The 12,683-nt window shown below is 42.2% G+C and overlaps 1 protein-coding gene across 4 annotated transcripts in view; it reads right to left on the reverse strand.

Moving 5' to 3' along the window:
* Nucleotides 1-12,683, reverse strand: part of PHF20 (PHD finger protein 20) — a 158,081-nt gene that overhangs the window by 48,484 nt on the left and 96,914 nt on the right. For 3 of the 4 annotated variants that reach the window (XM_054045843.1, XM_054045842.1, XM_054045840.1), the window contains 2 exons: nt 6,137-6,226; nt 418-582 (listed from right to left, as the gene is read on the reverse strand). In XM_054045843.1, coding sequence (XP_053901818.1) covers nt 418-582; nt 6,137-6,226 — 255 coding nt within the window. The remainder of the gene's footprint in view (nt 1-417; nt 583-6,136; nt 6,227-12,683) is intronic. The other variant, XM_054045841.1, reaches the window with a different exon arrangement.

Here is a 12,683-nt window from a genome sequence, read left to right on the forward strand (position 1 = left end):
CTCAATAGTAGCAACATATTTTGCTATGCTGCTGCTAAGTGGCTGTTGCTGTTAAAGGTAGTGTCGACAATTCACAATAGGAAAAGTGTTCCCACGGGAAATGTTGCTTGTAAGCGGCGATTGCTCTTACAAGGATTTGCTGCAAACAAGTGTCTACTGTACTTTAAAAGTGTCATTATGGAGTGAAACTGAAAAAAAAACACGCAGCAGCATGTATCCTAGGCAAGTAAATTGGGGTTAACTTCCTCAGGATGGCAGGGACATATAAACACAACACATCTGAACTGGTATAGGTGAATTTGCACTACTAATGCTGCTTAAATCAATCTGCTGTGACACACTACACATTTCCCTTTTACTCACATTTACTACTACTTATACACAAAGCTATCAAGCCACAAATGAGATCCATCTTACCATTTACTTTCACTCTGTCTCTATGGTGCCCAGAATCAGAGACATGTAACGGTGTACTTAGGTGGGGATAAGATCTATTTGAAGAATTATATCTTGTGGTGATGACTGATTTTGGGGGGGAAAGCTCCTGGGAAATGTCAATGTTTTCTTCACTGCCAGGGTATTCTGTAAAATTATAAATATGTTAGTACTGGGGGGAAAAAACAACAGTAAAGTGGGGATCTACAAGTTTGGCATTTAGAAATACTAATAGCATTACAGGCCTGTCTTCCTGCAGTGGAAGAATGGTGGCTTCCAGGGTGGAGGGCAGGTAAAAGGAGGGTAGAGAGGTAGCCTTTGGACTCTGCCTGATGAATACGAGGGGAGACCACTTAAAGATGATGTTGCGTGGACTCTAACGTCAACTAAAGATTAAAGGGCCACTGGCCATTTTAAATGTAGTTATTTAAAAAATTAGTGAAAACTAGTTTCAGATACTACATCTACACAGATTTTTTTATCCTTTTCTGGTTTTAATAATTAACATCTTACACACACCCTTTATAACAATCCTTCAGTTCCTCTCTGCCTCCAGAAGCCTTTTTTTAAGCTGGACTCCAACAGAGGAGAGGAAGAAGGGTCATTGTGGGTCTGTAAAGGCAAACAAGACCTGAGGAAACCGAAAACCCAGCAAATAACTGACAGAAAATAGCGCATGGCTACAAAAGTTAAATCAAGATGTTTTAGTCAATACATCTCTACCCGATATAACGTGACCCGATAGAACATGAATTTGGATACAATGCAGTAAAGCAGCGCTCCGGGGGGGGCAGGGCTGCGCGCTCCAGTGGATCAAAGCAAGTTCGATATAACTCGGTTTCACCTATAACACGGAAAGATTTTTGGCTCCCGAGGACAGCGTTATATCGGGGTAGAGGTGTATTCCGTTCAACTATCTAAACCATTTAATTTTTACTTGTGTTATGGTATGCCTCGAGGTCCCAACTGGGATCAGAACTCCACTGTGATAGGCATTGTATAGACACATTAGGTATGTGTACACTGATAAAAAACCCACAGCACCAAGTCTCAGAGCCTGGGTCAGCTGACTCAGGTTTGCGGGACTCAGGCTGCAGGACAATAAAATTGCAGGGTAGACATCTGGGTTCAGGATAGAGCTCGGGCTATGAGACCCTCCAAGAGCTTACAGGTCTAAATAGACAAGACCTGCTCTAACCACCAGACCATGCTATACACTCTAGTATATATACACTTTATATTATATGAAAACTAAAGCAATAGAGAGAAGTAGTAGTTCTGTGAGCGTGCCAGTGGCTGGATAGACAAGAACAGAGGAGTTATGGGTTTATACACTCAATGTATGGAATGTTGGGTTTAAGACTGCGCACACAGCCTAACTGCCAGCTTCTGCTCAAAAAGATGTTCTGCGACTGACTAGGCTGTGAATCCTACAGTAGACTTCTTTGTGGGAATGTTAAAGAAGAAATGAGAAAAAATAAAAATAAAATAAAATGCCCCCCAAGAATTTGATGTTACTGGGAACAAAAGACGGTAAAAAAACATGACGGCAAGTGTGATTTTTTTGGTTGACTGTGTCCCTGCAAAAATGTATTCAGAAGAGAATATTTGTGATAAGACGGTTTTGTGATTAGAGACCACTGTTATCTTTGATAGCTTCCTCACACTGTGCTGTTTAAAGAAAGTCTATGTGCTATTTTATCAAGCCAGAGTCATGCATGAAGAGGAGAAAAAAGAAGCTGCAGATGAGAGAATATATCCAGAATAAATGTAATACCAGGGGGTCAAGATTGGGGTGGTTCAGCAAGCCAGTACTTCTCCAAAGTGGACATGTTTGAGCTTCAGAATCAAAGCGTTTTATTAATAAAAAGTTACTAGCCCTTATGGTTGTGAAGAAAACATTCAAAATGTCAACTGGATATAAACCAGTGCAGTGACGTCTGCCTGAGACTGAAGACAGCCTGAAGAGACTAGTTACTTACCCTACAGTAACTGGTTCTTGAAGATGTTGTAATCAGCATGGATCCCACTGTGCCTAAAGCATGCACGATCAGATTCTTTTGAATAGCAGTGCTCACTGGAGCTGTGCATGCACCCTGGGCCTCCTCACACTCTTGTGTGATGGACTAACGGGTGAAAAACATGCAACTCCCCCTTAGTTCCCTCACAACATGAAGCCCGTATTAACAGAAGATTTTTGAAAGGAGGAATGGAGGGCAGGTCCTGGGGTCCACACTGACATCATCATTTTGAAGAACCAAAGTTACTGTTGAGTAAATAATCTTTCTTCCTTGAATATGTGTCACTGTGGATTCCAATATATGCGACTGGCAAGGCATGTCCTTTCTGGATGGTGGGATAGTGAGTATAAGCTGCATCAGTCCAACAGGGACTGCAGTACTGCTCTCCTGAATTTGGCATCTGCCCTGGCAGCTACATCCAATGGATAATGCTTGACAAAAGTTAGTGGGTTACTTCACATCACTGCCTTGTATATTTCAGAAATTGGCTCATTTCTGAAAGAGTGAGCACAGATGTTTAGTGAGAGGGGTACATCAGCTAATTGGTATCACAGTGAGACACAGTGTTTATCCATTTAGATATTCTTTGTGATGAGCTGGACCAACCTTTGGAAATGTCCAGTGTATGCCCCTTCATCTCTCCTGATGAAGTGGGGTTTTGGTGTTATGCTCTTACTAGGAGTTATAATATTAATAGCTTTACGCACAGACATGATATCATTACCAATTAGTACATCTGCTGGAATGCTATCCAGTATATCAACATTTAAGCGTTCCCAGTCCAGCTCTATTGGAGCTAATTTCAAATTTTCCCAATCCCAGGAGTTTTAAATTTTGCCCTGGGAGCACATCAGAATCCATAACCATTTATCGTCCAACCAAAGAAATCTGGGCACCAGTGTCCCTCCAACCTTGGCATACCTTGCTGTTCCCGTACATCTTTGATAAACATTTTAACCAACCTCCAATAGGTCAGCTCTTACAAAATTCACTAGGATCACCTAAATCACCTCCTGGGGTCCTAAGTCGAAGGTAGATACGTTAACCAGGGCTGAACAGGGTTTTTATTTGGATTCCCCTTGCTTAGGGCAATTTCTTTTCACGTGCTCAGTGGAGCCACATGAGTAACACTTTTTTGGGCTGTCCTCCTGCGTTAGAGGCCTCTAATTATGATTACCAGGAGGGGATGGGTTCTGGGGTGGGGCGTGCTTTGACTCACCACAGCCCTCCCTTTTCCTGGGGATAAAATGGAGAACCCACTTTAAACTGGACTTCTGCTGTTCCCTCTTGGATCTGTGCTCACTGAAAAGAGTCTGTCTTGTACGTGTGAATCAGCAATATCAGCTGCTTCCTGTACAGTGGCAGGTGTTTTATCCCAAACTGGTGCTCTGACTTCAACACATACACTCAGGAAATGTTCCTATACAAACAGGACAAATAACTGGCCAGTCCATCCATCCTTGTCCCCATTGCCCACTTTTTCATTAAAATCACATATTCCATACACATATTCTCTGACACATCCTGTCATGCTTTTCGAGGTTCCTAAATCTTAAACGATACACCTCAGCGGTGATCTGAAACCTTTGCAGCAAAGCTTTTTATAATTCAACATATTTCAATGCCTCCTCCATGTCCACCTCATTAAACACCCACAATGCTTTATCAGACAACTTGGAGATCAGAGTGGGTACTCTTTATTCCTCTGGAACCTTTTGCAATGCACGCATCTTTTCAAAAATGGAGAGATACTTTCCAATCTCTCTGTGTATACAGGGCAAAGCTTGTCCCTGCTGGATGCCCCTGAGGGAGTATTACCCATGGGCTTTTGTAAGGCCAGTATGCTCAGGGCGTGCAGTCTCTCTTCCTTGCCTGTCTATTGCCTTTTCTTGCCTTCTATTTCTGCCACCCTCTGCAGATACTCTCACACTCTTCTTCTGCTAGTTCCAGCTTGCAGAGCTCTATCGTGGCTAACTCCAGCTCCTTTGTTGTCATATGCTAGTGGTGGTATCAGGCGGATTCTCTGAGTCTTCAAGCACATAAGAGTAATTCAGATGCCCTTCATGTTGCTTGTCATACACCATGAGGAGGGTTTTCAACCGATCTATATTTTTTTTCTGCAGTGAATAAGCAGCATTCTGCACACAACTCTTCTGCTTCTTGGTGTACTTAGCATACATTTATTTGTTCATCCTGCCTTTTCTGCGGCTTTATTCCCCTTCCCGAAATAAACAAACAGAAAATAAAAAAATTGTAGACTTTTCTTTGTTTTCAACCTCCACTCTAACCTCTCAGTAACTGGATTACAAAGCAAATGACCTTCTCCCAGGTGAGGCAGTTATTTTTCAAACAAATCATGGTACTTTGCCTCTGGAGTTGAAGTAGTACTGAGAAGTATGTTTTACACAAAACAGGACTAACTTCTTTGGATATTTGTATTTGGGAGTACCTTTTCAGGACTAAATTTGTTCTGAACTGTGGACATTCCCCCCCTAAATATCCTGTGTTTGGGTGGGCATAAAAATATACCTTTTGGGGTCACCTAATATTTTTTTTAGAAATGGAAGAGTGGCCCAGGTTTGCCGGAGTCCTTTAGTTGGCTCCAGTATGCCCTCATTGATGGGGAGGACAATCCTGGACAGAGTTGTTGAGCTTAGAATATAGGTGTGTCCACCAGTAAGAGGGATGAGACCATCACAGGATGAGCAGGGTTTGATTCCTGACTGCTTAGAGCCCATGATGTTGGTGCAAAATGCTTCACCCTTTTGTTCAAGGGTGATCTCTTCTCTTTTTTTTTTTTTTTTTTTGGAAAGCCCAAATTAAAAAAAAAAGCAAGAAGAGGTGCGAACATGAATTTTCTTCACGAATCTGGTCAAAAAGGGATAAAATTTGAAGCTCTGTAGAAGTAGTGGGTCAGAAATTCTCTGGGTTCCGTCTTACTGTCACTGACAGTTCAGAGGGAACTGAGGGAGAATACAGACTTCTCTGCCCTTTATGCCCTCACATGGAAGCATAGAGGTGGCACAGGCGCAGACCCGAAGGATAATGCTATTCAAAAGAATCCAATCTTGAGCACATGAGAACATGCACACATACAGTGGGATCCACACTGACACACAAGTCAAAGAAGAACAATAGCTATGAAGGACAATGATAAGTTGGGGTTAGATTTTCAAAATTGCTCAAAACCCTCAACTAAGGCTACATTTTCAAAGAGCGCAGCTCCCAGTTAGACAACTAAACAAACTGGCCAGATTTTCAGAAATGGTCTGCATCCAGCAACTCCTATTGAGAACAGTGACAGAAAAGAAAAAAAATATTGTCACGTCATCACTTCCAAGAGCACTGATTTGTACGCTTTTTGCGGAGAAGGATGTTTTGGAGAAGTTGTTCTTGGGCACATACATTTATTTACTGATTCATTTGTTTTTTATCAGCCATCTACCTCAATGGCCGTGCCCTTCAATCAGCAAGAAAATGCCATGCTATTCAGACTTCACCTTTAATGGATTATTACATCAGAATTGGTGGTGATTAAAGACAAAACAGTACAATCTCTCCTATATACTGTCACTGGTCATGGAAAACTTTGAACTGGGGTCAAGAGAGTCAAACTGAAAAACTAAGGCCACTTTCTATGGGGGGGTGGGGGTGGGGAGAGAGAAAAAAGTGTATTTTACCAGACTTAAATTTCTTTTTCTTCTTCTTCGACTTTGACCTTACACAGTCTTTGGATTTCTTCTCTTTATTCTTCTCTTTGTCTTTAACAGCTGAAATTAGATAAAACTGCAGTTTATTTTAGAAAGGACAGCTCACAATTAGGCACCCATTCTGCATTATACACATTTTAACTTAGATCTGTTACTTTATGCAACCATGGACAGCTCAAATGCAAAAAGAAAAACGAACAGTCTTCTGCTGGTTATTGCAATTTCCTATCACGATGTGCTCAAGTATTTTTCAGCAGCACTAAAGTGAAGAGTGCCAAATTAATACAAATTACATTATTATTTATTTGTATTATGGTAGCACATAATGACACCAACCAAGATTGCAGTTGTGCTGTACATATATAGTAAAAGAAAGTCAATGCCCAGAAGAGCTTAGACAAGACAGACAAAGGGAAGAAAAAAAGAAGGCACTACTTCTATTTTATATGTGAGAAACACAAAGATTAAGTCATTTTCCCTAGGTCATACATGGCACAGCCAGGAATTTACTTTACTGCGGACAAAGAAATGTGCACATTCTATAGTTTGCTAACCTATCTTTCTGCTCTCACCTTTTTGGTCTAAATCACCTGTTATGTCATATTTTAGATTGTAAGCTCTCTGAGAAAGGAACCATCATTTTATGTATGCTTGTATAGTGTCTAGAACAATGGGACCCTGACTTGGTTGACACCTCTAGGTGCAACCATAATATAAAGGAAAGGAGAATTATATAATCTGAATAACCCTTTGGTATATACCAATCACAGACAAATTTTTAAAAAGATTATTTCTATTTCTGATTATTAGTAAACAAAATGATTAAGGCCAAAGTGTGTCATATCAAATTCCTTCCTACACACAAAACACTATTAGAGGACACTATGTTCCTCAAATGGATTTCATCAATAATGCAAAACCACAAAGCGCAGGAAATAAATATTGATGCCAATAGATCCAAACACATAGATCACTAGTAACCCAACCACCATATGCTGCATGTATCACACCTAATTTAACACATGCCACAGCAAATGCACATCCATAAACAAATAGTCTGGTTCATCAAACAAACTAACTCATTTAAGCAGTGATTTGGCAGTTGCCATAGGAATGGGACTCTTAGCTCAGTCCCTACATCGCTTTAGCGCTGTCTTCCCCTCTCCTGGCTCCTTCAGTGTCCCCCGCTATTCTGGAAAGGTGCAAGAGGGGGAGACATATTGAAGTTCTGTCAGCTACAAGGTCTCCTCTTCCAGCAGCTGCCCCAGACAGCTAGCCATCTATAGCTCACTGATTGGTAAGTGTCAATCTGACACGCCACAAGAGGTTCATCAGACTGGACTACCAGTATATGGACAGAAAATACATGTTCTTCAGCCAGGCAGCCTTAGTGCAGGGAAAATGGGAGTGTGTCAAGGGAGACATGGATGGCAACACCAACTTCATACATACACACTCTTGCTCACCTCCTTTTTCCCCCTGCTCCCAACAAATGGTGCATTCACACCCCATTTTCCTTCCTCCTTCAGACAGCCACTATCACCAGGTGCTCCAGCTGCCAATTCTTCCTCCCTGGTCAGATGGAGATGGTGAGCTCTGCCATTTATTCTTGGTGAAACTGCCTAATGTCATGATAAATTAGGGGAACAACTTTTTAAATTTTAAATGTAAACATTTTCAACTTGCATTGGCAGACATAGGTGACTAGTGTGTATGTAAAGTTTGTGGTTTGCAGGGACTGTGGGTATTTAGCAAGAGAAACCGCGGGGGCGGGGGGAAGGGGAGAGATAACCCTAACCTAAGTTTCATAACAGTGTTTTTTTAATGTTTATATCTTAGCCCAGGCACGCTCATCAGTACTTGCAGTATCTTCAAAAACTCAGACATGTCAGTGGTTTTCCATTCTGAGGTTTCTAAAGAAGGCAACTGGCTAAATGACAGAGGTTTTAAAGACCTGACTAAGCCAAGTCTGGTGCAATTTAAACTTATGGAGCTGCTACCAGCACCTAGGAATTACTTACAGAGAAAGCACAAGATTTTTTTAAAAGCACTTTTATGTTTAGATTAAGTTGTATAATGTGATTACAGCGAAATCATGAATCCTTTTTTGGAATCAGATGAAAACTGTCTAAGCCAGCAAAGAAAGTGTTATCATGGGAGCACCATAGTTAAGATTAGCAGAATTTTTTGTTTAGAGTTAATTTTCAAAGGTCTCTAAAGCGCATATGAATACTCAAACAAAAATAAAAACTGCTATACCAATTGAGATAGGGATAGAGTCAATATGAATATTTGGGTTTATTTGGTCAAGAGGTTCCTGAAATCCTCCCTTTCCCCCCAAAAAGGCGAATATAAAATAGCAAATTTAAAAACACTTTTTTGCCCACAACATAAGTGAGTATTAACTTGTGACCTGATACTCAAAACTTGTAAAACTTTGAAATGGCTCTGCAGATTCACACTTATGGATACTGTGCCGCCTTGTGGTGTCTTATGGTAAAATTTCTTTCTATCCATTTCAGAGCACTCTTACACCCCCTTCCCCTTCCCTCAGGGTCAGGAGACACTGATAAGACTAGAGTGTGGGTGGAGTGCTCTCATCAGCTCAGTTCCACCTCAAAGCCTGAGACACAGAACAAACAAGGACTCTGATTGAGAAGGGAAACTGGGTGGGAAATGTGAATATGCAGAACCCTCTCAAAGAACTCCAGTTACAAGTAGGTAACCTTTATTTCTTCTTTAAGTGCATATTCCCATATATGGGGGTAGACTGATAAGCAGTTCTGACAACTGACCCAGAGGTGGGAGCTGAGTTCTAGTTGAATAGTGATTGAAGCACTGCTTTGCCAAATGCAGCTTGCACCCTAGAAGCCAAGTACAGAGCATCAGGCTTAGTGAAAGAATGCACCAAAGTCCAGGTTGCAGCTTTTGCAAATTTCAGCAATTGGGATCTGCCTCAGGCAAGCAAAGTAAGTAGTCACAGCTCATGGAATATGGTCAAATCACAGCAGGTGCAGGAACTTTTACCAGTGCATCGCATTCAGTAATATACTGTTTAATCCACAGAGAAACAGTCTGAGAAGACACCATACACACCATGTGGTTCTCACATAAGACGCAAACTATCTAGACAAATTTCCGAAAGCTTTGAGTTCTGCCCAGAGAATAGGTGAGGACCCTTCTGACATATGAATTATATAGGATAAATTCTCACTTATTAGAGTGAGGCTGGGGGGAAGGAGGGGAAGCTAACAAATTAATGGTCTGATTGATGTGGAAATCAGACAGCACTTTAGGTAAGAATCTGGGATCAGGTCTGAGAATTATCTTGCCTTGATGAAAAAGAAGTGAAAGGTGGATTGAGCCATAAGGGCATTCAACTCACTCACTCTCCTAATCAATGTGATGGCAAAAATGAAAGCTGTTTTGATAGAGAAATCAAAGAAAGAACATTTAGCCAAAGGTTCAGAGGGCTATTTTACCAGCATGGCAACACCAAGTTGAGGTCCCAAGAAGGGACAGGATCGCTAATGGGGTATACACTTTTGACAAACCCATCATAAATCTTTTAACCAAACAACCACCAACCAGTGACCAGCTATCAGCTAGAGTAGGATATGCAGAGATGGCTGCCAAATGCACTTTTCATGAGGAGTTAGATAATGTACTTAAGGAATCAGAGGTTAAGTATTTCAGAACACAAGGAATGAAAGCATATACAGGGGAAATCAGAGCGTCCCTTCACGCACGTCTGAAATCTGGTCAACTTTAAATGGTAACAACTTCTAGTTGACTGTTGAGTTAGTTAGCCTATGCTGTCAAAGAACACTGGTCAAGCATAGAGAGAGTGAAAGTACGATCACCCACGCCATCAGGTGAAGAGACCATGGGTTCTGGATGAAAGATCCTGCCCTCCTGCTGGGACAGGAGATCTGGGGACAGAGGAAGATGCATTAAAGACAGCTGAAGATGATCAATAAACCACTGCTAATGTGGCCAAGCTGGGACATCCTTGCCCTGTCCTGAAACTTCTTACAACAATCTGGATCAATGGAAGGGGGCACGCAAAGTGAACACGAAGCCACTCCCACAGTGTAGAAGAAAGGCATCTGACAGGGATTGACTGTCTGCCCGCTCTGGATCAGAAGAGATGACACTTCGTTGATCCTTGCTGTGAACAGGTCCGCATCTGGTCCACTCCTGCTAGATGGAGAATATGGTCTGAAGCAACTTAATTTGGGAGCTCTCTCTGCTGAGATGATTCACAACTACATTGCTTTCTCCTGCCAGGTATGGGGCTACAAGATAAATGTCACAGCAAATACACTAATCCCCTAAACTTACAGCCTCTGTGCACAGGAAAACAGAGTGAGCACTCCCCTGCTTGATGATGTAATACAACGCTAATGTATTGTCCATCATCTGGGTTTAGCGGATTGCCATATTTGAAATTTAAGTCTGAACGAAGCAACTGAGATGTCTGAAATCAAGGATTGGTCTCCACCCACCTTTCTTCTTGAGTATCAGGAACTAAGTTGAATAAAAATTCCCATTCACTGATATTCCAGGGGACCGTGTTCTACCACTCCCGTTGTAATAAGGAGTTCACCTCTTGGGTGAGGATACTGTCATGAGAGTGGTCTCTGAACAGGAACTGGGAGGGAGAGTCTTTGAGAAGGTAATGTGATAAATTTGATCATGTAGCCATGGTGGAAGACATTAACCAATTTGTCCATTGTTGTGACACTCCAAGCATGGGAAAGAGTGCTAAACAACCTGCAAAGGGCATAAGGGGGGGTTGTGAGGTGGTAGGCATAGTGGTTGGCAGCTCCTGGGGTTGCCTCAGAAATACCTCTTGGCTAGAGGTTGTAGCTACTACATCGAAGCCTGCAAAGGGGGTCCTGGGAGGAGAGATCTCTAGTTTTCTGGCATTTCCTCAGGGGCTCATAAGGTCTCTGAGGATAGAACTGGGGGGCCATATAACATTGAGTGTATGGTGAACAGTGGAACTTGCGCTTTGGGGCAGGAGTGTAGATGCTGAGAGAGCAAAGGGTGGCTCTGGAATCCTTGAGGGTATGTAACAATTCATCCATCTTTTGGTTAAAATGATGGGATTCTTCAAAAGGGATGTCTTCAGTTGTATTCTGTACCTACCTCCCTTGGGAAACCAGAGGAATGGAGCCAAGACTCCCTACGCATAACTATGGCTGTAGCCATGGCCCTGGAGGAGGTATCTGCTGCATCTACCATCAACTGAAGGGCTGTTCTGGCTACCAGCTTCCCTTTCTCAATAAGTGCCTGAAAACGAGCCCAATCGTGTTGAGGCACACTATCAGTAAATTCCTCAAACTTACTGTAATTCAGGAAGTCATATTTGGCTAAATCGATGGTATGCCCACATCTCAAATACTGCGTACAGATGTGGTCTCCTCATCTCAAAAAAGGTATACTGGCATTAGAAAAGGTTCAGAAAAGGGCAACTAAAATGATTAGGGGTTTGGAACAGGTCCCATATGAGGAGAGATTAAAGAGGCTAGGACTTTTGGAAAAGAGGAGACTAAGGGGGGATATGATAGAGGTATATAAAATTATGAGTGACGTGGAGAAAGTAGATAAGGAAAAGTTATTTACTTATTCCCATAATACAAGAACTAGGGGTCACTAAATGAAATTAATAGGCAGCAGGTTTAAAACAAATACAAGGAAGTTCTTTTTCACGCAGTGCACAGTCAACTTGTGGAACTTACCTGAGGAGGTTGTGAAGGCTAGGACTATAACAGCGTTTAAAAGAGAACTGGATAAATTCATGGTGGTTACGTCCATTAATGGCTATTAGCCAGGATGGGTAAGGAATGGTGTCTCTAGCCTCTGTTTGCCAGAGGTGGAGATGGATGGCAGGAAAGAGATCACTTGATCATTGCCTGTTAGGTTCACGCCTTCTGGGGCACCTGGCATTGGCCACTGTCGGTAGACAGGATACTGGGCTAGATGGACCTTTGGTCTGACCCAGTATGGACGTTCTTATGTAATACCACCTGATAGTTCATGATCCTGAATTGAAGGCCAAAAGGTCCAAATACTTGCCCTCCTTATCAGCTGGTGTAGATTAAGGGTATGGTTGGCTTGTTCAGTCACCATTTGGATAACTAGAGAGAGTTTGGAGAAGCGTGCAAAAAAATTAACTCGGACCCCTCGACAGGAACATAACACTTTTCAGACCCTTTGGGGGTAGCCGTGCATGTGGAAGGGATGTGCCATGCTGTTGTGGCCGGCTCCAGAAAAGCTTTATTAATTGGCTGGGCAATTCTGGCTGGTCCTAAGGTGTGGAGAATATCAAGCAGCTTATGCTGGGTGTCTTGGATTTCTTCCAGGGGAATTTGGAGTTTCCCCATGACTTTCCAGAACAGTTCTTGAAATTGCCTGAAGTCATCCGGAGGAGAAGGGGATGCTGCGGTCACCACTTCACCCGGAGATGAAGAGGCATTGCTGAGACCGGACTAAAGGGTTCCTCCAACAG

Source organism: Malaclemys terrapin, chromosome 12 (assembly GCF_027887155.1).
Source record: "Malaclemys terrapin pileata isolate rMalTer1 chromosome 12, rMalTer1.hap1, whole genome shotgun sequence".
Classification (NCBI taxonomy): domain Eukaryota; kingdom Metazoa; phylum Chordata; order Testudines; family Emydidae; genus Malaclemys; species Malaclemys terrapin.